Source organism: Sphaeramia orbicularis, chromosome 18 (assembly GCF_902148855.1).
Source record: "Sphaeramia orbicularis chromosome 18, fSphaOr1.1, whole genome shotgun sequence".
NCBI classification, from domain to species: domain Eukaryota; kingdom Metazoa; phylum Chordata; class Actinopteri; order Kurtiformes; family Apogonidae; genus Sphaeramia; species Sphaeramia orbicularis.
Window position 1 is genome coordinate 7,928,672 of NC_043974.1, and position 26,006 is coordinate 7,954,677.

The 26,006-nt window shown below is 39.9% G+C and overlaps 1 protein-coding gene across 2 annotated transcripts in view; it reads right to left on the reverse strand.

Moving 5' to 3' along the window:
* Positions 1-403: 403 nt before the first annotated feature.
* nhsl2 (NHS-like 2) overlaps positions 404-26,006 on the reverse strand; it is a 231,429-nt gene continuing 205,826 nt past the window's right edge. The window contains exons 5-10 of one of the 2 annotated variants that reach the window (XM_030162051.1): positions 11,355-11,540; positions 7,556-8,639; positions 5,943-7,116; positions 5,546-5,855; positions 4,443-4,560; positions 404-2,863 (exon numbers count right to left, since the gene is read on the reverse strand). In XM_030162051.1, the coding sequence (XP_030017911.1) occupies positions 2,524-2,863; positions 4,443-4,560; positions 5,546-5,855; positions 5,943-7,116; positions 7,556-8,639; positions 11,355-11,540 (3,212 nt within the window). In that variant the 3' untranslated portion in view covers positions 404-2,523. Of the gene's footprint in view, positions 2,864-4,442; positions 4,561-5,545; positions 5,856-5,942; positions 7,117-7,555; positions 8,640-11,354; positions 11,568-26,006 lie in introns of both variants that reach the window. The other variant, XM_030162050.1, reaches the window with a different exon arrangement.

The window sequence follows — 26,006 nt, forward strand, 5'->3', positions numbered from 1 at the left end:
TCATGAACCACCCTACTCACTGACTGAAGCCATCTATCTTCCGGCCAATTCAATTAACTATTAATTAACTTAAATAAAATCCACTGAATTGTGGTGTCATTAGGTCTGGCTCAATGCTAGAGTTGGGTGCCCCAAGAGAGGGTTCTGTCCTCCCTGAATTGTTGACTTTCATGGGGCAGCCCTTTCATTACCAAAAAGCAAAACTCATCTTCATCACTCCACTAATGAGATAAGCTACTTTTTTTTTTTTTTAATCTTTATTTAGGCGGGACAGTGCACATTAATGAACACATTTATACATTCCATTTCAGTATAAACATGTAAATATGCCGGCATTAGCGTCAGTGCTAATTTTCATTCGCAGTCCCCACTTAATTAATAACAGAGATCCGTGCAATACAAAGCAGCCATTGTTTGTGTCTCTGTTATGTCACTTGGCTGAAGCTATCCCAGCCTAGGTAGAGTCAGGCATCAGTCAAAAACTGGTTGGAAACTAAGCTGTATGGGTGTTTTTGAAGTACCCTAGCTAATGGGGTAGTAATGACATTTCTCAAAACCAGGATTACCCAGGTTTCTGAAACTAGCATATAGTGGTAAGTAATACAAAAAGAGGATATCTGAAAAAACCTGATCATAACCAGGACCCTCACGTCCATGAAAATGCACTTATTTTGCATGACTCTGATGTTCATTCTGGAATCCTCCCAAAGAGATTTGTTCCAAAATCCTCTCTGTTCCAGAACTCTTTTGGTTCCAGAATTTTCTTAATTCAAGAATCCCTTTTGGATCTGAAATGTGCGGGTGAAGGGGCCGCTTAAGTCATTTTAATCCTATCCCAAGAAAGACACGATGAGGGTGAGGATGACGTACACATGCACACACACACACATACACACACACACACACACACGTGCAACTTGGAACATGCACATGTAGAAAAGATACACAACATATAAACAGACACACAAACATACGTGTACTTTCCCTCTCCTTCTGCTTTGTTCCTGGCATTTTTCTCTACACACACACATACACACACACGGACACACACACTTCTAGGTCCCCTCTGGTCTGTTTGTAGATTTTAACAGTCCTTTGGTCCCGTCACCAGAGACCAGAATGAATAAAAACCCTGTTTATTAACCAGGCCTGCTTCATACTCTCCATCCAGAAACTCCACAGGCGTGATTTCATTTGCACACACACTCCTTTGAACACACACACACACACACACACACACACACACACACACGTGTGTACATAGATCTGTTCTGAATGGCATTATTCTTTGTGTATGTGTGTGTTTAAGCGTGTGTTCCCTCCACTGTGTGGGCAGTTTGTAGTCCAAGCTGCTTGCTGCTCTGTACAGTCTATATTTAGTCCTCATGTCAGCAAATGATTGATAGATGTGGTACGTTTACCTTTGTACATAATACATACAGAGCAATCCAATTCAACAAGTAATGGTAAAAGTAAAATGATTAACAAAGCACAAAATAAGAAAAAAAGATAGTTGAATATCTAACAAAACTGGAGTGACGCAATCGCCGCGCCATGTAAACCATCTCTGATGCCAAAGGAACAGAAAAGTGCTTGTGTTTATAATCATGGTCCATTTACTGGGTGCCTTTGTGGAATGTTTTGTGAAAATCCACACTTGTGTTTGTGTTTGGCATGATCGCCAAAACCACCGACATGCTCATGCTTCGTCTTTGTTGGCAAAAAGCTCACAAGTTGTTAATACTGTATTTGTAAATCCTGCTTAAATCAGGATGTTCTTCTTATTAAAATGACAGTATTGATGTGTCTGTTATGGTATTGTGTTTACCATAGATAGAACCAATAATGTCCAAGGTTTGGGGTACATTTGCTTTCTATGGTTTCTCATCATACCACTGATTGTTTACCCTACCAGCTGCCTGATGCTGTAGTGCTACCGGCCGAAGGGTTTTGGTTGATGATCATTGGTGAGATCATTTGACGTATATTCCTTTTTCTTCTTGGATTTACTAATCCACTGTGGTTTCTCAGCTGATCAGAATAACTGGCTAAAGACTCTTTCACCATTGTCGTCTTCAGGGACTCAGAGATAGACTTCAGGGACTTTTATCATCCAGATGGATCAGGAGTAAACTATCCACTGAGTATCCTTATATTTCCAGAGCCACATCCCTGTTCTTCCATCAAGCTTGAACAAATCCCCAACAAGGTAAATATGGTGCAATGTTTAAGCACAACTGTAAAACCTCCACCTTTAATTGAGAATAAAGGGAGAACAAACTGTGTGCTCTCCACAGATGCTTTCCTGGGGGGACTGGATTGAAAGGAAACAATAACGCTCCAACCATGGGAGGGACCATTTTGTCTAAAAATATGCTCCAATGTGATTGGACACTGCAAATGGTCAGTCAGTAGTTGGAGTGATCTGGCCATCCCCAGAACATGGCGGGTTGTGGGATTCATTGGTAGCTTTGTTAACAGCAAAAGGACCCACTGAATTTCTGTTTACTGTTGGTTGGTTGTTCACTGATCGTTGGCTTTGCCGTTTCCAGATGAGGCATCTCCTCCCTCAACTGTTGTTGGAGTGGTGGTTGAAAACTCTGTAACGCGCCGTGCCAGAGGGTTTGTGCTTTTAAGAAGCTCCATAGCTGAGACCCTGGCCCCTCCACTGGAAGACTTGCTGCCTTTCTTCTGAAGCAGGGCCATGAAGTTCTCATTGCGTGAGCTGGACCTCTGGCTGCTTCCCAGGGTCAGATTTCGAAGATCGCCACCGCTGGTGCTGTGCTTCACTGGGGACACCAGGCTCTGCCGACTGCCAAAGGAATCCGTTGGCTCCTTACGGCCCAGAACCTTCCGCTTAGACCTGGTCAAAAAAAAGAGAGAAGAAAGGAGATTGTTAACAAAAGATGAGATGGAAAAATAGGAGATCACACTGCACAAAACATTCCATGCTCTTGCCTACCCATGGACAGGACAAGAGGAAGTTGAACTTGGAGGTAGACGGTTCCATCCCAACCACCCCTCTGTTTGTGGAGCCTGAATTGAATTTAAGATTAACTTAACAAAAAACTTTTTACTCTATCTTCTAAAACCCGTTTAAAGCCTGGTATACACTGTGCAATTTTGGGACACCCCAGAGAAAAGGTGAGAGAACAGTGACATTTTTAGATGTAACAAAAACAGTGGTACTATGTTATATAGTGATAGAGGCTCAAAGACAAATGTTGAGAGGTCTTATAAACAAAGACCATTTGGGACAAAATTCAGACTATATCAGTTAAGGCGCAGTCAAATCCTACATTTCTAACTAACCGAGAGGAATGCAGCATGGCATGATACTGTAATACACACTATAATTGGTCACGAGACTATGAAAATGCTGTCTTTAAATCTGTCTCAGAAGGGGATGAAGTACCAGCATTTTTCTTTTCTCTAGGGCAGCCCAAAATTGCACAGCGTATATCTGGATTTAAGCCCTTTTTTTAAAAGACAGACTTCTACTCACTTAAAGAGAATAACAAATGGTTCTCAGTGAATGTGTCTCTGTCTGACTCCTCTGTTCACAGAACAGTCAATGCAGAGACACAAGGAGAAATGCAGCAGCATCTTTCAACAGCCAATCAGCAGGCAAACAAGCGAACAAGCTGTGAATGAATGTGCTATGACTATGACTCCATCTTCTTTGTTCTAGTGAGTAATAACTATTTAAAGGCTTAAATATATATATAAACAGTTGGTGAATTAAAACTACCAACTTCTACTGACTTCAAAAAGGGTTTAGCTAAATTCAATTGAAGATAGCTAATGGGTGAATATATCAACAGTCTTTCTCTGGGTTCGCCTATCCCACTTTAGAGATAGATAAGTGAGACTTTGATTGACATCTTCATTTAAAGAATTAAAAAAAATTAAAATGTGTAGCTACAGTGGGGATACCATCCTTTCTTGCAGGAGATCAAAACATTGACTCCTGTTCTTTCTTTGTTCCCTCTTGCCCTTTTTTGCCTCTGCCATTCAAGCTATTTTCAGCATCGTGCAAGGTAAAATCATGAACACTTGTTGCTTAGAGACTGGCTGTCTTGTGATTGTGTGTCTGTGCTCACATTCATGTGTGTATAGATGAGAGAGGCTCTGAATAAAGAACAGAATAAGACCCACTGGTCGTGCAGTACCCCACTGTACATGTAGCCGTTGCTAGGGAACCTTCTGTCCGCCTCACACCTTTTCAACCAGACAATGTGTTTTTCGTCATGTGCTCTGGGATAAGGCAGCAGGCAGGCTTAGTCTTGGACAAAACCATGTGTGCTATAAGAATGTTTTTACTGTCACAACAATCACAGCTGTGAGTCTTTCTAAATGTTTCTGTTGTAGTATCATTGTTTCAGACACCATAATCTGTAATTCTAAAATGCACATTCAACATATGTATTGCACATACATACCTGTGTATGATGGTGAACAGGTCTTCGGTGGTGTGTGTTGTTGGTGTGCTTGCCAAAAAGTCATCATCTGTTTCCTCTGCAATGTGCAGTACTGTCTTCTCATTTGCTGCTGACTCATCTGAGACAATGAGACAAATGTAAACAATTAAATGACAATGTAATTCACACATTCTTTTGTGTCTTACTCACACATGCTTCCAGGGAAACAGGAGTAGGAACAGCAAACAGAAATGTGTTTGTCCCTTTTAATTACATTAAATCTGGCTTAATTGTATTCAAAACCCGTTAATAATCAGGTCATAATGATAAATGTCATCTTCACTGTCACAATCAGCATGCATCACTCTCTGTTTTGATTTGGACCAATTTTAGAGCAATTGTGCCTGATTTACTCCAAACATGAAAAAATTCCTCTGGCAGAATCAGGAGGTTTTAGCTTCAAAGCCAGTAGAGAAAGATCCTAATCAAATATAACAGTTATGACAGTTTTACATTAGCATACGAATAATGAAAGATTAATACTTCCACTGTTTCTCTGAAAAGAATATCAAACAGTTTCTACCAGAAAATGTATGAGTCATTACTGTACCGGAGAGAAACATTCAATCTCTTTAACTCCTGACATTTACTCTTAATATGTCCACCAGCTATTGGTTGCTACTTGTCACAGAGTGACTTATCATTTATACTCAGCCAGCGACATGGTATAGAGCACTAGAAAAAAGATCACTCTAAATATTCAGTCCTGAACCCCATTGAATAGCTCTGGAATGTGATCAAGAAGAAGGTGGTTACAAGCCATCAAACAGAGCCAAGCTGCTGTACTGTAGATCCAGGAGCATCATAAAGCAGTATTTTAGTAATCTGAAATACTGGTGGAAAGCGTCCACAAATGATTAATTTCTGACCTCTTTCTATGTTCAAACATTAGTATTGTGTTGGTTAAAAATTAAATTAACTAGTTATCTTTGCATTATTTGAGGTCTGAAATGTTTTATTTTATTTTATTTTTTTTCTTACATAGATAGCAAAACTGGATCTTATTGAGAAAAAGAAAAAAAAAAGCTGGCCCATGCTATCTGAAGCCCTCTCCATGAATGTACCTGCTCCAATTCCAATACCGGTCATCTTCCCCTCCAGCTCAGTGAGGGAAGAATCCTGAAGAGATGACTGAAGTGATGACTCTTTTGAGCTCTCCTCATCTGTTCCCAGGTGATTCTCATCTCGCTCCAGCATATCAGGAACATTAGGAGGACTGGGAATCCCCTCAGTTGGGAATGCTCCTAAAGGAGACCGAAGACCCACAGGACTGTCGGCCTGTGGAGTCTGACGCTCTGTACTGCCATTGGTGGAGGAGTGGACTGACGTGGGAAGGAGCAGAACATTGGGCTTCTTGGGGACAGGAGGTGGAACCTGGAAAAGAATTTTAAAAGTTTAATGTATGCACTACTCGTGTACAGGATTTTGACAAAGTTGGATTTGGAGAGTTGTGTTCCTCACCTTGGGTTTCTTTTTGTCCGACAGCTCTGCCAGACAGGAGATTGTCATCCTTGAAGGAAGTGTCTTGCTCTTGTCTTGGAGTTCCGGAGCCTCCTGGCTACTGCAGGGAGATGGGAGCGAACCTCCATCCTCAGGACGGACCTCTTGCTCTGTGTCAAATTCTGGCTCCATTGTTGGGTCTTCCAGGAGAGGCTGTGGGTCTGGGAGAGGTGGGAGGTCAAAGAAGGAGTGGGAATGGGGGAGGAATGGGTGGTCATATCCTGTATTTTGGGCTGAATTGGAATTTATGTCAGGAAGCACAGAGGGACTTGCAGGAACCTGTGGTGGAGGTTTTTTGGGTTTGGGTTTTTTCATGACTTTGTAGATATTTCCAAGGGGTACTGGACGGTCCACGGGTGAGGCAGGAGGAGATTCAGGTGCAAGTGGAGAAGTGGAGGAGGGGGAAGGAGATTTAAGGAGTAGGTTAACTGGCCGTTTTGGCAAGGGAGGCTTGACTGCAACAGGTGGTTTGGGTTTTGGTAGAGTAGGTGGTGGACTGGGGTCCTCACCTAAATCTTTGCTCTGCTGCTCTTCTTCTATGGTATCAGATGCACCATCAGGACAGTCCTCCAGGTCACCACGAGAAACAGAGCGAAGACGAACTGTCTTCAGTTCATTCTGGGTGACCACAGGTAATGTCTGGGAAGAGCTGGGGCTGATTTTTCCAGGTTTTGCTGCGGTGGAGGTGTCAGAGTGCCGCCTGCTGGCCTTCTGCTTTGGCTTGATTGATGACAACTCCAGATGTGCATTGCCAGGCATCTCGAACGACAATCTTGACCTTGCAGCTGGGTCCTTGGGAGATGGTAAGGATGACTTCCTCTCTGGGATCTTTGGGCGCATCTTACACCCTATTGTACCTAACTGTCCTGCTGTCCCGGTCCCTGGACCTGCTGCTTGATTCAGTGGAACTGTTGGTGTGGGGGTCTCAGACTGACTCGAATAGCCACTTGATGGTGACATAAGTCCTGGGGGTTTGAAGGGTGAGGAGGCCTTAACATCAGTTTCCATGGAGAGCTGTGAAGGTGAGGTGGCCCTGGAGGTGGAGGGAGAGTCGAGCAGTGACTCTGAACTGCCTCTGACTTTCATACATTCAATGACTGTGGTACCTGTTGCTGTGCTGGAACCAGATAGAGATCTAAAACAGAGAAGAAAAGATAAGTGAGGAGCACATTGCATCCTATTGTCATCCATTAAACAAAAGAGGAGGGAAAAAGTAGTGGAAGAAGGAAAAACAATCCATTGTAGCAGGGGAGGACAGGAGAAAAACATAATATGAGCTAATGAAGTTACAACAAAAACTCCATCTTGCATAAAGACAAAGATGAATTTTGTAAGAGGATCACAGAGATAAGATATATGTAGCAGTATATAAAGGTGTCCATGAACCATCAATGGGTGAAAAGGACAGACTTTCTTTTTATGAGGACCTTTCTTTTACAATATGATAAGCAATAGGTCTTTGTGACAATTATATCATGGTGTCTTAATATGAAAAGACACTGGATTACTGGTGGAGAAGAGTAGAATATGTGCTTAGTAACAAAAAAAGAAATGTTATTTTCTATGTTTTCTACCTGTAAGGGTCATTCTTCCACTCCCCTAGCTGCCAGTGGGTGGGGAAGGTCAGATCTGTCTCTCCCTCCCGCTCTGGTGCCTGAACCTCCAGGCTTGGAGGCCGATCACTGCCCGCTCGCCTTGTCTCCACCTCATTGACAGCAGGTTTAGAGGAACAGGATGAGCTTGGCAAGAGGAAATCTGGCTGGAAGTCTGGAAAGTGGTCTCTAGGGATGTGAAGGCTCTTCGGCCGTCCATCCCGGTAAAGTCCACCATCATGGTGGATTCTCCCCTCAGCTTCGCCCAGGTTCTTCATCAGTGAGACACTCCTCACTGGAGGTGGTGGCTTACGCTTGGATTTTTTAAGTGAGATGGACCGTGAGCGCAGGCGTAAGCGGCCATCAGTGCTATATTCTGAAGCTGTGACAGAAATTGTGTCAGTGGTACTGGCACTGTCTTCAGAGCTCCCACTAGGGTAAAGAAGAGCATAGTTCTCTCCCAAACCCAGGAAGTGGTGATTCTGTTTTTGGTCTGTCATTCCTAAAAAATTCCCATTTCCTGTAGACATATTGTTCCCACCTGGTTGGCCTGGACCACCCTCTGTAAAGCAGAAGGTACCAGAATCTGTGGGTGTGGAAAGGGAACGTTCCCGGAACTTGAAGGCGTTTGCTGCAGCTATGGATCGTGCAGACCTCTCCCTTCCTCTCCCCACCTCCCCTCCTCTCCCTCCATCTGCTGCAGCCCCCTCTGTCTCGCTCCTCTTCCCCATCATCGCAGAAGTCAGTGAAATCCCTCCTCTCCCAGTAGGGTCTGACACAGATGTGAAGGAACTGGAATGTGAGCTCATCGACTGTCCCGAGCTTGCGGTCATCATCCCATCCTGTGTGCCTCCTCCTATATTACCCATGATGCTGTGCTGTTTGGGCGGAACAGCTGGACCTTTGTTCATATTGTAATTGTATGGCTCATTCCACGCTCCAGGAGAAAAGGTGGAGCCCTTAGGTCCATTCCATGAAGGGGAGGGTGTGTTGGAGCAAAGCAGCCCAGAGTGGTCCATGGTCCGTGGGTGAAGGTGGTCTGAGGTTCTCTGCTGCAAATTGTTGCCTGTCAAGAAAAAATAGGTAGAAACTTCTGATAAGCTAAAATCCATTGGCGCTGCAAATATCAGTGATTATTGTTATCATTTATCTGCCTATTTTTAAAAATTAATTCTTAACAAATTGTCAAAAAAATGTAGTAAACGTCTCTTCAGACCCTAAAATAATGTGTTTACCTGCTTGTTTAACCAACTGCAAGTCTTAAAAAAGAAAATGATGCTCACATAGGATAAAAAACTCAGAAAAATCACTTCTTGAAATATACTCACAAGATGTTGTAATATTACTGCCACCTATAGTAGGGGTAAATCAAAATGGTGACTCAGTGTCTGGCTGCAATAAAATGAACCATTTGTTCATTAAGTAGTTATAGAAAATGAACAGAATGCTTTTTAAAATAGTTTCTAATGGGGCACCACAGTGGCTCATCTGGTAGATCATGTATAACCTGGCCCAAGGCTTTGTCACAGTGACACTGGTTCAGTTTGGCTCAAGCCAACCCCCCCACCCCCATCCCGCCCCCTCCACTGTACACTCTCTAATAAAGGCAAAAAGTAAAACAAAAAAAATTACGAAGTTACTGCTTACGGGCTCTGTCAGCTACCTCAGAGCAAACTCTATTTAAACACCATTCTGATTCAAATAAATCAGATGAGAGCTAGCATTATGGATTCATTACACCTCTATGGTTGACTTAGTTCTTTTCTCTCTACAAGTCATTTGATTATATTTCACAAATATTAAGAAGAAGCATCACATACAGTGTTTTACTTATGGGTACTTAAAATGACAAACATAGCACCTCCTTATTGCCAACCTTAAAATTAGTTCATTAATGATGAAACTGAGGTTAAAATGTTAAGTGTAAGTCTTTCTTACAAAATAAACAAATTGTAGAGTATAGCTTAAACCAAGTGTTGATGATCTGCTTTTTCCTCACCTCTGTGTCATTCTTCAAATTAAGTTAAAGTGTTTATATGACCATGTCATACCCCACAACTGAGTATCCTTACTGCAGTGAATAAAGAGACTGATCTCATGAAATTGCGTTGTATTTCAAGCCAGTTCTTATGGCATGTGGCATGCTATACATACACATTTTGGACCTTTCACATGTTATTCAACACCATTTGATTGCGTGTCAATTTATGCCAAGGTCTCCGGTTCACGTAACCCTAACTCTAACTGTATCCCTAACCCTCAGTGAATGGTTTTTGACATGACATAAACATACACGTATATTACATGTATATTTACCTGATTTCATGATATCACGTTGGAATAAACCAGTTAGGCATGAAAAGATCCTGGCTGCTGACTACATCGTCCTTCACTCAGAAAAACAGATTACAGCTAATACAGGGAAAAGAAATGACTAACCCAGCATTAATCGCTGTGGTGTTATTTCTTGGTTCACAATATGGGTAACAAAAAGGAAAACAGACATGATTTAGATGCTTTCCCCTCACTGTTAAATATGGGATTATTCCAATTGGAATAATCGTACCAAGTTTAATTAAACGGGACTGATGCAAATACATAAATGAGTAAAAAAGGAGTAAAAATTAAAAATGTATTCCACGATAAAGCTAAATGGAGCTCTCTTGTTCATGCTTGTTACTAATGACTTGCACATGGATTTAGCTGCTGTATTTGTCAAATGACTATGGTATTAAAAAGTTGTCTCCAGTTTGGTAGCCAAAATCAATTCTAGTCCAAGAAAAAAAAGTGAGTCGCAGATACATCATTGTGTTCTTTGTATTGTTCTTGAAAGTCCCAAAGCACATCCTCTTGAATAAATCTTCGATTAGGAGCTAGAGGAAAACCCATAGACTGTGTACAAATAGTGAATGGCAGAACTGTGATATCATCCATTAGTTTCCAAACTGCTGTTTCAAAGCCAGTAGGTTGTGATCCAGAAGTGACCATATTTGGGCAAAAGGGTCAAAACTGAGAGAGGTGAGCTAATGCTAAGAACAAACTGTAAACTTCATCAAGCACAAAATAACAAATCCATTTTAAAGTCTTGTTAGTTGATCCCATTGACCAAAACCACATTCAATCTGTCTGTCAGGAAAAAAAGTGTTTTGTCAAATAAACCAAGACTCCAAAAGCCCAACTTAGCAGGTGAGCCCACTGACACACCAACCCCAGTGGCAGTCAACATCATTACAGCTTTAAAATACCACCACTTTGGCTTCATTTTGGAACAAAAGGTCCTTGGGCTTTGGAAACCACACAAAAATGTGGTTGCAAATTTTCAAGATGGATCTATCTTGATAAACTGGCCGTACATTTGAGGTTCAAATACATGTATTCTCACCTGAAAATTTTTATTACCACATTCTATGACCCAACTCTAGTAGTATTTTTAAAAAAGCTAGATAGTTTTTAGTTAATGTTAGCATGCTAACATTGCCACTAGCTCACTTACAAATACATGAATGCACATGCATGAATGTACAGTAAGTGATTTTATAAGGTCCACACGCTGAATTGATAAGTCTTTCTTTTAAGTATTCCTGGCTAGAAAGTTGGGTCTTCTACAGCATCACTCCTGATCAGTCATGTATTTGACTCAAGGTGAGACACAGTTCATGTGGGTAGTAACAGGATCTGCACCATAGGATGGGGAGAAAGACGACACTCACACAAACACACACTGGAGGAAGGTAAGGGTAATTTTCAGCACTTCTCTTAATGGTCTCTGCCTCATACACACCTGCAGGTAAGGTTGTGTCGAGGTCAGAATGTGTCTTCCTCAAGGGGAGGTTCTGGTGGGGGGTATCCGTGATCGGCTCCAGGGAGCGGGGCTGATGGGGGAAGGGGTCCCCTGGAGAGGGGGATGGGGACGGGGAATGCTGGAGGAGGTCGACACCGTGGAATTTCCCTCCTCCTCCTCCTCCTCCTCCTCCTCCTCCTCCTCCTCCTTCACCTGTGGGACACAGAGAAGTGCAGAGGGTCAAAGACTTCACTTCACTGGATACAACAAATTCATCAAACTCTAAATCCAATCATGCTGTTGACATGGCAATAAAGTATTAGATTAGTACTCTTAAGAGATAGAGATGTGTAGAGAAGAATTAGATTCTGCCAGCATCATCTAATTTGTCATTGGGAGCAGCATTTTCAACTCATCTTTTAATCTCTTCAAGACAATCATTGTTATGTTCATGGAGGACACATATATATCCTTTTTACATTTTATTTATTGTACTTCATGTAATGTTTATTTTCTCTTTTCTCGAGGGCGGGGGATCCACAATCAAACAAAGGGTTGAAGACCATACGTAAACCCCTTTGTAAATCCCTTAAGGCCAAATTGTAATTTTTGATACTGGGGGTGGGGTTACATGTGATATGAGCTGGTATACTGTAGTGAAAGCAAACTCCACCAACTTGTGTGGTCACTATTTTCTGGGTACCAAGAACCGAGTGAAGGCTATACTATATCTGTTTATTTTCATCTATAAAACCGAAATGAAAACCTTTATGGATGTGTTACCTTGAGACTTAAGATATATCAGTGTATCACCACAAAATGAGAAGTGAAATATGTCACATGGATGGACACTATCCAACCTGCCTCAAAGATTCCAGGCATGAATGTATCTACAGTCCATTACAGTTTTAGCACAACTTGCCACTACTTGACTGGACTCAACTGAGTCGTTTTCCATTACAACTGAGTCCCACCTGCAGTCTGTTGATGTCACATTTTTGGCACGACTCAGCTCGTTTGGAATCCTGGCAAAAAAGCTACTGAAAAGTACCTGGTACCAGATACTAGCATTAAATGGTAAACCCAAAAGAAGGAGTAGAGTTGAGTCAAGTAGAGCTGAGTTGGTGCTAGTGGAAAAGCCCCATAAGTAACAATGAGGTACAGTCTTAGTTCCACTGGCTGGAAGAGGAAGTTGGCCTCAATGATTAACATCATCGACTGACTAGACATAATGTGTTGTACATATAGTGACAGGATAGTAGGTGTTCTCTGGCCACATGGTGGACACTAAGGGTGTTATCCTTCTTGGTAGAACTACCAAGAACAATGACCTGGGCAAATGAAAACCTACAAAGACAAAGGGTGTATTTATGTGTCTATATACATGAATACATACCTAGAAATAAATAAATTTTCCATTCATGCATATTTACTGTTATATATGGGTTGTTTTTTCCCCCCTCCTTCATCTGGATTCTAAATCTGCAATCAAGTTTGTTGATTTCTTTCACAAATGTATGCTTTACTTAGAGTGTAAGAATTAATTTGAATAATCCACAATAACAGTCATAGACCACAATGTGATTGTTTTTGCTCACGTAAAACAGTGTTAAACATTAGAATAGTAAGAATAAAATCACCGAAAGTATGAATAAATCAAATGAAGCAAAATTATGTTTGAGCCATAAATCTGATTTCTGGGAAATTTTTTTTTTACAATAATAAAGTACTTCTCAATAGTTTTTACCTTAATTTGCTTTTTAGAGTATTGTGAAAAACAGATTAGAATATCCTTATTTCCATTGGACAACAACATTAAGTTAGCCCTAATAAGATACATAAGGATAGAGCAATTATAGAAGCGTAGGATAGTCACTTTTAAAAACTTTATACTTCTATTAATTGATTTTAATATGGTAGTGCCATAGGTCAATGGTTTATAAAAAAAAAAAAAAAAAAAAAAAAAAAAGAGCTGGAAAGTAGACATGTGCTCACATAGTTAATGGTTCAGGGATTTTCTTGCTCTGACGTAAAAGATGTTTTTCAATCAGGCAGCGCATGCTTTCATGCACCTATAGCACCAACCAGACTGCACAAGAATGAAAGGATTTTAACCAGGGTGTGTGAACCTATATGTGAACTAAACACTGCCTTCAGTAATCAACCACCATTTCTGTCACTTTTCATCGTCTTTAAAACAGTGACTCAAAATACTTGGACAGTTTTAAAGGTCAAAAATGTGAAAGAAATGATGAGTTAATTGTGAGTGTGACCTGCAAATTGTACTTTCTTCTCGATTTTTGTGTCTCTGTTATGTTTTTCAACTTGCAAGTAATTACCCTAAAATATATCAAACTCCTGATACTGATAACTAGGTCTGAATCAACAGGTTTTACCACGTGGCAATAACAGCACCAACGTCTCAGCTCAATAAATGTCGGAGATGACAAAAACACATCTATATGCCTGAACCACATGTCCTGTTTTCCGTCACAATGAATCTCCACAATTATGTTTTACATTTCCTCCTGCCTTGTTTTAATCCAAAGTGATTTACAGCAGATGCTGCTGTGAAACCTGCTGCTCTGTTGTACTTTGTGTCCTTCTGATGTCTTATGTGTGCAGACAGTAATGCAGTGAGTCATCAATGGCAGCAGGTACCCACTTGATAAGCTCAATGACATGCAGTGCAGTCTCTCATCCATCTGATCAACTCAGTCAGGCTTGTATTAAGTGATCAGCATTAGTTTTATGGTGACAGCCCTGTTGGAGGCAGACTGCCAGCAAAATTTATCTCCGAAAAATGACAGCATTCGATGGGGTTGTGTTTTCCTCAGCGGGTGAAGACAGGGTAAATCAGACCGATGCAAAACACACACTTAAGGATGCACACAAAATCAATGAGGCAAAACAGGAAATAAATCAAATGATGTCGATTTGACGCAAAGCAAAAGCCTAAACAAACTGGAGCAACACAGTATTTATTGTACAACCAACTTTTCGTTTCTGTTGTGTTTCTGTGATGCAGCGCTGTGTGTGCATACATCGCGCACATCACAAATGTCTGAGCTGTCTGGGCGAATGGCGTGAAGCTTATTGTACCACCTTTCAGTACAAGCTGCAGTTATAGTCAGACTGTATAAAATGGATTTATTAAAGAGAGTTTTAACAGTTATTTATGCAGAATGAATGTGCTGTTCTATTGTTCTGTCTGAAGTAAAACTTACCAATTCAGTCCAATTAGTGATCACTGGACTAACTATGCATGAATTATGACAATTTGGATAAGGTAGAATAACTGAGGGTGTCCTCATACTTCATCAGCTCAAAACAGTTTGCAGTGTTTCAACCCATGAATTAGAAAGAACAAAGACACAAAATCTAATTTTAGGTCTCCTTATTCATATAACTACCAAAAGTGGAAAGTTCATATTTCATATAAGCCTATTCATAGCATTTTATTGTATCTACATTTATTCATCTAGCCCTGAAAAACTTTGTGTTGTGGTGTGAGAAAGCTGTGTGAATTATTGTCTCTACACTGAATAATGAGTGTTTGGTGTTTGGTCGTAGACTGATACTAACCATGAGAGGGTTGTGTGTATTGTCTAGGACTGTTTGAGCCGACTAAAAACAAAAATCAAACTGGATGAAAACAGTTCAAATAGTCTGTATGACTTTTTGCCATTGCCATTACTGCACAATTTCCAGTGGGGGGCTTTAACTGCAGAGACAAATATTGTACTTTTTACTCCACTACACTTTGTATTCTTTTCAAATTACAATTGTGTATCCCATTCACATGTTAACATATCTCTAGATGTTTATTTTCTGAGTGTTTATGATAAGCTGAAAGATCGTTTCTAGTTTGATTTTAAAATTCATCTCTATCTTTCAAATAAACAGAAACTCTGTTGGATTCACAAAGACATACAGTATATTGTCACAACACTGAAAACAGAGCTGGTGCAAATACAGAATATGATGCACAATGTTATACAAAGTAGTTCAAATGAGCTAAACTATAAATGTACACAGCTGTAAAATGCAACATAATGCAGCAGCAGAATGAATCCAAACATATAACATACAAAAGTAAAACACTGACAGGAACCATTTTAATGCAAATTGACACTTCACATAATTATAACACGTAGTTATATTGCACCGATCATAGTTATACACTTTGACTTGAATACAAAAATTTTACTTGCAGTGGATTATTTTCAGAGATATCCACTTATACTCAAAGCAACTCAAAGACTTACCAATACTTCTTCCACCGCTGCATGACACAACCCTGGAAGATATTAAATTGTCATGACCTGCAGGTAAAACCACTCTGTAAAATAAGGTAGTCTCTCCACCCAACCTTCAGTTTAACACCTATCTTTTATCCCTCTTGCAGTCTGTTTGCTCCAGTCATGCATCTTGTGTCTGTTTTCCAACAATCTGTCTGTTTAGCTCATTCATTGTATGCTATTCACTGACCATTCCCCTCTGTACATGAATAAATAAGAGTGTTTGGGCTGATATATCTATCCAGCAGAGCCTAAGCTATGACTCAGCCATTGAACAGGCTAAATATGACTTCCTGTCTGCCTGTCATGAATTCACTCCCTTCCTGCTGCTCTTTAATCCTGATGTCCTTATGTTTTGCAGGCTGCAGCCTCTAGCAGGAAACATACATATCTGTCACATTTACTGCCAGTCTGTCTCTCACAAATATTGTCCTTGTTTTCAATCAACCTAGCTTCTGGCTGGAGTCTGGAGTCTTTGTGTTGCTCCTGCAGCTGTAAATAATAGACACTATTTTAGCAATCAGCAGCCTTCAGAGAGACTACATGATGATTCATTCATCCTAATGTCTCTTTAGAATGGTTCTGGCTTCACTGCTTTCCTGCCTGCTGTGATTCCAGGAGGTTTGACCTCCGCAACTGACATTAAAGCCCCTTGATTTTCCATGAGTGTAAGAGGTCACACTGACCGACCATTTGGCTACTTCATTCCTGAATTTACATGACACTGCTAAAACATTCATTCATTCATTCACTCATTTTCTGTAACTACGTAATCCCTGGAGGGTACTACTAAAACAATTCTACAAAAATGTTACTGTCAAGCATTCATTATGTGTGGATACATGGACAACTTTTCCTTAGCCTGAGTGCAATTATTTTGATTCTACCTAAACTGCTTACATGGACAATGATAAATTGATCCAATAAGATGTGTGTTTATATGCCCCAAAGCACTAAATAAGAATAGAACTGTTCTGATGTGTAATTTAGTTCCTTGTGACGAGACTTATCTGCTTCTGTTTTTTACTTTGATGAGACAATCCATTCATTCATTCATTTTCTGAATGGCTTAATCCTCTAGAGCAGAGGTATTCAACTAAAATTTAAAGAGGTCCAGTTAGAGAAAATTTCTTGAAGTAAAGGTCTGGAAGATCAAAATGTCTAACTACTTTGTGTGATATATATTTAAGCAGCCTGGTAATCGTAACGACTGGCAAATCAAATGAATTCAGTTTGCTTCAAAAATGCTTTGGCAATATTTATCATCAAGAAACATAGAACTGAACACATATGTATGTCTGCAGATATGTATAACGTTCCCTCATAAATTAAATAAAAGTAGGGTTGCATCTCAAAATATGTGAAAATAACAACAATAGTAACAAGTGGTGCCAGGCACAACAAACCCTGCCCCTCACACGTATTGTAGCGGATAGTTAATTTTTTTTTATGTAAACAGTCCAAACTTCACTCTGGGCTTTTGGTTGTAGTCCAAAGACGACAGATCTGTCTTATTTATCACTCCATAAACACACTGTAATGGATGTTAATGCATGTCAGACAAGTGCAAAAATTCACATGAAAACAACATCAAACCCACATTCTGTTACCGTTTAGTTTTACAAACTTCCACGTCGTTTTGGCATCAATCCAGGTGATGTCATCATGTCTATGCATGTGCTGATGTCAGCATATCAACTGCCTCTATATATGTGCCAAGTTTGAAGTAAATTGAAACAAAATTGATGTTTTCATAGACATTTGAAATATTGTCGATTATAAGTAAATGAGAGAAAAAAAAGATTTAAATTCATAGAAAATTTTAACTTTGACCTACTTTTCCCAAGATGTAACCACATTTGTTCTAGGTCACTAGCAATCTAGAAACTCAATTTGGTATGAATTCAACCAATAGTTTTGCTGCTAGGGACATTTGAAATTTTGCCCATTATAAGTAAATCTCAACACATCTTAACAATTGCATGTTGTTAGACAGCAAATGTGTGGCTCAGGATCCTGGTGGGCTCTGAGACTACCTATTTTCTATAATCTCACTTAAGAATTGAGAGGGTATGTTTGTTCAAAACCTTTAAGGTTTGGTTTCATAATGATGCCTCACATCTACATTTTTAATAAGTGTTACAGTTTCTGAACCTATGAGACACACTGGTTTAGTTCCCAGAGGAAAGTATGAACAGAAATAAGTCTGTCTATTCTAGATTAAAAGCTCTGTCTTCCTTTCTTTTGTCTCCCTTTCTCCGTCTCACTTGTCTTTTCCTTAACTTTCTCTGGCACAGTCGTCTGTTTCTCTCCCTTTGTTTTCTCTACATATATTGCTATCTTTCTTTTTCTTTCTACTGTCTTTTCATGTAACTTGCCTCTAACTCTCTCCTGTCAGCACTGTGCAGTCACAGTTTACCGCTTTGAATGCACAGACTTGATTGGCTGCATAGTATCACGTGGGATGGTATTACATGCATGCAATTGGTCTGTGCGTTTCCTCACCCACTAAACCACTACTGTAAAGTTGAGCCGGTTAAAACCGAAGCACCCCACCACTGGCTGTAGGTCCGGGTCCAAATGGGGCAGCTTCTGGGTCCGGACTCGGACCGCGGTGCACCTGTTAGTAACCTCTGCTCTAGAGGGTTGCATGGAGTTGGAGCCTATCTCAACTATGAATGTAAAGTGTATTGGTAGGTGAGATAATTATATTTTCTTTCAAAGAAGAAGACGCTCAAGATGGTCATGAATCCATGTCACATGTGGCTTCGTTGTGGTAGGGGGCTGCCTACCCAGAATCCAGTTCTGTCAGAGGTTTTTTGTTTTGTAGAAGAAACGTTTACTCCCCACTGTTACCTTGGGCTTGCTCCTGGAGGATTTGTTGGGTTTTCTCTACTTATTGTCTTTTTAAGGCCTTTGAATTGATTTGAATTGAATTGATTTGCATTGAACTGAACTGATTATTTCATCAGCCACAGACCAATTGTGTTTTGCTATCTCCACATTTCTGTCCCACCTGATAACTTGTTACCTGATGATACCCTCACATGGGAAATACAGAAAGAATATATTTGCCCCAACCTGAGGCAAAGTATCTTCTTTTTTTTAGTTATCTGACATTAAAATTTTTCTACTGAACAGATGATTAAAAATAGGACCAAGTAGTCTAATGGGATATTTAAAGACATTAATTGACATTCGTTTGACCTTTCAAGGTTACTCGAGGTCAAAGGTCATGGCACCAAATGAAAGCCCATATGTGACTTCCTATATTGCCAGTAGTAATTACATCAATATCTTCAACTGTTTTTAAGTTATCACACTTTGAAATGTTTCCCATTATAAACCAAAGTTTTTTTAAAATAAAATAAATCATAAAAAAAATCAATATTTTTAAATTTTTTGAACGTTTGAAAATGTGTCCCATTTTAAACCAATGGGGATTTTTAACATTTCAAACATTCATAAAAATGTCAAAAATCAATATTTCCCAATTCTTTGAACAAACTTGGTAGAGCTTGCCCCAAAGATGTTCCACAACAAATATCAAGTCAGTCTGACTTAAAGTTTCAGGGAAGAAAATTGTTTACGGACAGACGACAACTGATACCAATAGTCCATTGGACCTTTTGGGCCATTGGACTAAAAATGTAATCTGTCCGTCTCAACCTGAATGAAAGGTCATTCTGATCTCTTCTCTTGTTACTACATGGTGCATCAGTAATCAATATTTTTCAGCTTCAATTTACATCTAGCTCTAAAAGAAAAATAAAATTGTCTCTCTGAGGTCTCCCTGTGTTTGTCATAAAAACTTATGACTACAGTCTTCATCTCTAGAGAGCGGAAGACTTCATCATCTATAAATATCTTAAAACATCTTTTTTTTTTTTTTTTATCTCAGCAATATTTTACTCTATCTAACCATAATGTCAGACAAACAAAAATATAATGATGATTTCTTGTTTATATCTTCTTCATATTGCTGTATTTTCCTTGCATGAGCACCTTGTTTGGTAATCTTGCCTATTGTCATTGCACTGTTGATAGTCCTTCTCATTCAATTTTAGTCCATCTCACGTTGATGAGTTTGTTGATAATACAGCAGACTCTGCAAAAAACATTAAATCTAATCATTCCACTAAGAAATAAGATTATAAAACAAGGGAAGCAAGCTCCCTGGTTTAATTCTCATACTTGCCAATTAAAGCAGCATACCCAAAAACTTGAGAGGAAGTGGCGTTCTACTAAACTGGAAGAACACCATTCAGCCTGGCAGGACAGTCTAAATAAATACTTTTTATTCATCATTAAAAGAGGATAATAAGAACAATCACGTTTCTTTTCAGTACTGTAGCTAGACTGACACAGAACCACAGTGCACATGAGTCTAGTATTCCTGCAACCCTCCATAGCTACAACTTTATGAACTTCCTCAATAATAATATTTTGCTCATCAAATATAAAATTAATGGCCTCTTGTCCTCCACAAATTCTAGTCAACCTTTAAATCCTTCAGACCCAGAAACTACAAAGTTGACTATTGAACCATTTGGTTTTATGGATTGCTTTTCTCCCGGAGAGATCAGTCAGCTAATTTGAATAGTCTCTTCATCTAAACCGTCTACCTGTCTCTTAGACCCAGTTAAAACAAAACTCATTACAGATGCTTTACCTTTACTTAGCAGCCACCTCCTTGATATGATTAAGTTGTCATTATCAACAGGCTATGTACCACGGTCCTTTAAAGTAGCTGTAATCAAACCTCTTCTTAAAAAGCCCAGCCTTGACCCTGCAGTTTTAGCTAACTATAGACCTACATCAAATCTTCCATTTATATCTACGATTCTGTAGAAAATAGTAGCCAATCAGTTAGGTGACTTCCTTCAAGCCAACAGTCTATTTGAGAATTTCCAGTCAGGTTTTAGTGAACATCACAGTACAGAAACAGCACTGGTCAAAGTTACCAATGACCTTCTAACTGTTTCAGATAAGGGTCTTGTTTCTGTACTGGTTTTGTTAGGCCTTAGTGCTGCTTTCGACACTGTCGACCATCACATCCTTCTGCAACGATTGGAACAATCAATTGGTATTAAAGGATCAGCATTAATGTGGTTTAAATCCTTTCTAACAGATCCTTTTCAGTTTGTTAATATTATTATTGAATCTTTTCAGTGCATTACAGTTATGGAACCAAGCCTTGAGCAATCTCAAGGCTTGGTATTGGTTCTTGGACCAATACTGTTTATCTTATACATGCTTCCTTGAGGTAGCTTAATAAGGAAACACTCTATCAACTTTCATTATTATGCTGACCTCCCCTCTGCTCCTTATTATATTTATCCATCAAACCTGATGAAGCCAATCAGCTAACTAAACTACAGGAGTGCAATAAAGATATTAAAGATTGGATGAGCAACAACTTTCTGTTGTTAAACTCAGATAAAACTGAAGTCATTGTGCTTGGCCCAAAAACTGTTAGGGATGTACTGTCTAGAGAAGTAGTCACCATGGATGGTGTTACCCTGGAGCCCAAAACCACCATGAGGAATCTAGGTATTATTTTCAGTCAGGCCTGATCATTTAACTCACACATAAAACAGATTCTAGAACTGCCTTTTTTCCTTTGTGTAATATTTTGAAAAACAGGCATATTTTAACACAGAATGATGCAGAAAAAATAATCCATGCTTTTATTACATCCAGACTAGATTATTGTAACTCACTTCTCTCAGGGTGTCCCAAAAAGTCTTTTAAGACCCCTCAGTTAATCCAGAATGCCGCTGCTTGTGTAGTGACTAGAACCAGAATCAGAGACCATATTTCTCCTGTGTTGGCTTCTCTGCATTGGCCCCTGGTAAAAGCTAGGATAGACTTTAAAATACTCCTCCTCACTTCCAAAGCCCTTCACGGCCAGGCACCTACTTATCTGAAAGAGGTTTTAGTTCCATACAATCCATCTAGGGCACTATGCTCTCAACATGCAGGTTTACTGGTGGTTCCTTGAATCTCCAAAAGTAGGACTGGAGCTAGAGCCTTCAGCTATCAAGCTCCACTAGTGTGGAACCACCTCCCTGCCTCGGTCGGGGAGGCAGACACACTCTCTATGTTTCAGTGTAGGCTACAAACTTTGTTTTTCGATGAAGCTTATAGTTCGGGCAGCTCAGGCTGCTCTTAGTTATGCTGCTATAGGCTTAGACTGCTGGGATGCTCATCATGATACACTGAGCTCTTCTCTGCTCCTCCTCCTCCACTCTGACCTCCCCTCTGCTCCTCCTCCTGTCTGACCTCCTCTCTTCTGCTCCTCCTCCTCTCTGTTCCTCATCTTTTCTGACCTTCTCATAATCTTCTCCTCTATTCACACTCCAGAGAATACATGTTACTGACTTGACTTCTTCCCCGGAGTGCTTTATCACCTCACAGGTTTTCCCTGGACCAGCTTTGGACCTGCTGGTCCTTCTTCTCTCCTGCCTTCATCGTCATCACTCATTTATCCATATAGTTGTGATAGTGTTTATCATATAGCTACATAGATAGTAGAAGTTTCTGTTATTTGTACTAAGAGTTGCAGAAGTAGATCATCCACTGTTAATGCTTGCATTTGTAGTAGTAGTATTAACAGTTATGGACATTTGTTCTAACAATTAATAATTATACTAGCACCAGCTGTTCCACTTTTTAAAAGTTCCCACTTCCTCTCTTCTCCCCCAAATCTCTCTCTCTCTCTCTCTTTTTCTCTTCCTTTACCCTCTCCCTTTAACCCCAACTGGTCAAGGCAGATGACAATCCTCCAGGAGTCAGGGTCTGCCCAAGGTTTCTGCCTGTTAAAATGACGTTTTTCCTCACCACTGTCACCAAGTATTTGCTCCTGGGGGATTCTGTTGGGTTCTGTAAATTGGCTTGAGAGTCTGGTTTCGACCAGCTCTATATGTAAAGTGCCGTGAGATACCTTTTGTTATGATTTGGCGCTAAATGAATAACATTCAATTGATTGAATTTGATTGATTCCACCAAATTATCACATAACTAACATATAAAACATGATGGACAACCCAGAAAATAATAACACTAAACCAGGGTGTTAAGAAGTCTAGACTTGTAATACAAATGAGAAAAGCACAAAAACATTAAGGTAAGGTTAGTTGAGCCACAGCAAAGCTAGATCTTGACTTAAGGGAGGACATTTGATTTCATGTATTTGCTGTTCTGTATCATTGGTTGAAACGTCCACAGAGTCAAAGACACCATTTTACTTGCCTCCTTTACAAACGTACACAGCATAAATGTCACTGTGTCAGTTAAGAAGATTGTGGAACTATAGTATATCTGTATCAACTTTATAATATAACTCTTGTTCTTTATTTATGCTGCATCTGAAGGCAAGCTCAAAATACTGCCTTGTGATTGATCAGCCTGGTTACAAATAGCACAATGTAGAGCCAATAGGGTCTGCAGCAAATTTCAGAAAGTCTTGCCTCTTGTCAAGTTTTCATCTGAGTACTTCAGGTAAACAGAGAGAATTAGACCGTCTGCTACTCAGCAGCATGAATATATGTCTGCCTCAGTCACTGAGTTGCTGCAAGCTACATTCAGACCTACATTAGCAAAATACCTCTTTTATTACTCAATTTTTATTCTTCAGTCAGTTTACCTGCCTGTCTGTTATCAAAACTAATCATACTTCAGCGCCAAATATGCAAACTGCACATTTATTTTACTGGACAATATTCCACTACCTTACATTTTGAGCTTCTTCTGCAAAACCTAAAGGATAGATGGACCTGGTTTTCATTTTCATCTGGTCTGTTTAATTGCATTAAAAGTAAAAATTTGCGAAACAGTAAAATTCCTGCCCTCATAATATTGCAACCTGCCTCAATCACTTCATTATAATGGGTATGCAGTCACTAAACTACACAAGCTTGCTGTATTTTCTTTCATTCTCAGTTAGAGGTTCTGAAATTTTAATTACATGCGCTTAGGGTTAAAAATAAAATGATGAAATGCCAGAAGAGCAGCACAGTTGAGTATTTTTTTTTTTTGCCAATGATCCAAAAATTCAGAATAATGATGATTATTTAAAGGTCCAAAATAAGAAGAAACAAGCATATATTTATGTGTTTCTAAACTGCCGCCCGTCTGTCGCTCATCCTGTTCTGCATTCACATTTTTACAGCCCTGAGTATTTCCGCCATTCATGAAAATCGGCAGGTTGAGAGGCGCGAGGACGGCAAGAGTGAGGAAAGGAGGAGGAAGGGGAAGGAGCAGTGACAAAACGGTCCCTCATTATCCTTCATTCATCATCTTCTCCTCCTTCTCCTATCCCTCCATCCTCCTCCATCTACCCTAAAACTCTCTCCATCCTTCTTTCCATTTTCACTCTTACTGACTTCCTCTCTTTTGCTGCTTTTTTCCCCTCCTCCTTTTTTTTAGGGAGGAGGGAGGAAGAGTGGTGCTTTACCATGGCAACAGCAAGCTGGCTGCGAGCTACCTGTTTGCTGGTTAACAGAGAAAGCAAGAGAGATGGAGGGAAGGAAAGGTGGCGTAATCAGAGATGGGCTTTCACAGTAATGAACTAGAGAATGACCATTATTTGTAGTTAATAGTTTATTTTTCATATTGTCAAGGAATTGAACAAAACAACAAGTACTGTATGTGTAGCTAGTCATATTTATTTTTAATCTAAGTATTTTATTTTGTTTTTGTACATCCACTCAAAGTATATTTAGTTTATTTCACAGCCACCAAAAATACCATGCATACCATCAAACATACTCCTCCGCTGCTGAAAATAGTCCCCCCACAATACACTACTGCCTCCTATTAGAGTTATATTTTCTACAACATCTAGTGGTCTGCTGTTTTAGGAAATGATAGGATGTAACAAAAATAAAAACACCTGTAGTATCGTATTTTTTTTAACACTTGCACCCTTAAGAACCAGTGGGCTCCACATATGAGATCCACATAGTGGAGGTTTAAAGGTATTGTGAGATATTTATTCACACGTTGTTGGCTTATGTCTTTCAGTGGGTTCAGTTCATTGACAATACCAAAATATTCAGCCACTTTTAGCACTTAAGCAGTTCTCTCCTTTCTGCTCTCTTGCTCTCTGAAGGAAGTGAATACCCACGAAGTACGACGCCACAGGCATGCATCATTATACCTGACCTACTCCTCTCCACAGTGGGTGAGAGAGGCAGAGTGGAAGAGGGAGATACTGAGAGATATTTAACTATAGATGGATATGAGAGAGGAGAAGGAGGGGAGAGGCACCCAGTGACGAAGCAGTTGCTATGCCAAAAACTGGGAGGGCTGCACACACATGCACATTGACGCACACACAGACACACACATGCACGCAAAGTAAACAAGGAGGAGGCTCGGCTGAGACTAGTGGAAGCAGGAGTGTCAGAGCGCTGTTGCCGAGGATGACCACAGCATACTAACAGCACTGACAACGCACACATAAAGAAAGAAAGCACACACAAGCAGTGCTGACAGCCAGAGATGGGTGAGGACGATAGGGAGTGTGATCATGAGAAGGAAATGTTCTTGACGTCAAATCTTGTTTCTGCAGCGTTTTCACCCTCAGAGTAGTGTTGAGTGGGAATCATATGTATGTGTCTATGTGTGTGAGAAAGCCCAGCATGTCTGCATCATCTTGTGTAACCTGTGAGTTATGACTTCTGGCATTAATATGCACATTGTTTGAGAAACAAGCGAACCAGCATGCAGAGAACAAAATGTAATATTTTTTATACACGAACACAGAATATCCTGCTGTTCTGATAAATCTAAGCATCTGTTCTGTTTTTGTATTCTTTTTGTGAATTCAGCCCTAATAGCTCAGAAGACATTAGATCTCTCACAAAATTGCACCTGAACAACAGACTATATGACACGATTATTTTACACAACTGTGTATATACAGATACTGTAATGTATGCACTGTTGATTCTTAAGCCTCTATAAATTTGACACATACGTTTCATTGCTCCTTGGTATTGATTCGACAATCTGTGATCGCTACTGGAGGCATAGATGCCATTCCTTCAAAGGATGCTCCTTCATTTGGTGTTTTGATGATGTCAGTGGAGAGAACCGTCTCATCATTTTCATCAAACCATTCAGTGAACTCTCAAGCTGTGATGGATGAGGCCAGTACCATTCGTGATCACTCAGACAACTTCAGATGGATTGGCAGTCACCCTTCCCTCTAATTTCAGTTTTCCATCAGGCAAAAGTTGTGGATGGAACATGATACTTTTTTGGTTCCAAGCAAATTGATGCAACTTAAATGATGACCTGAAAACACTGCTGACTATTGGCTGGTCAAAGACAATTGTCATAT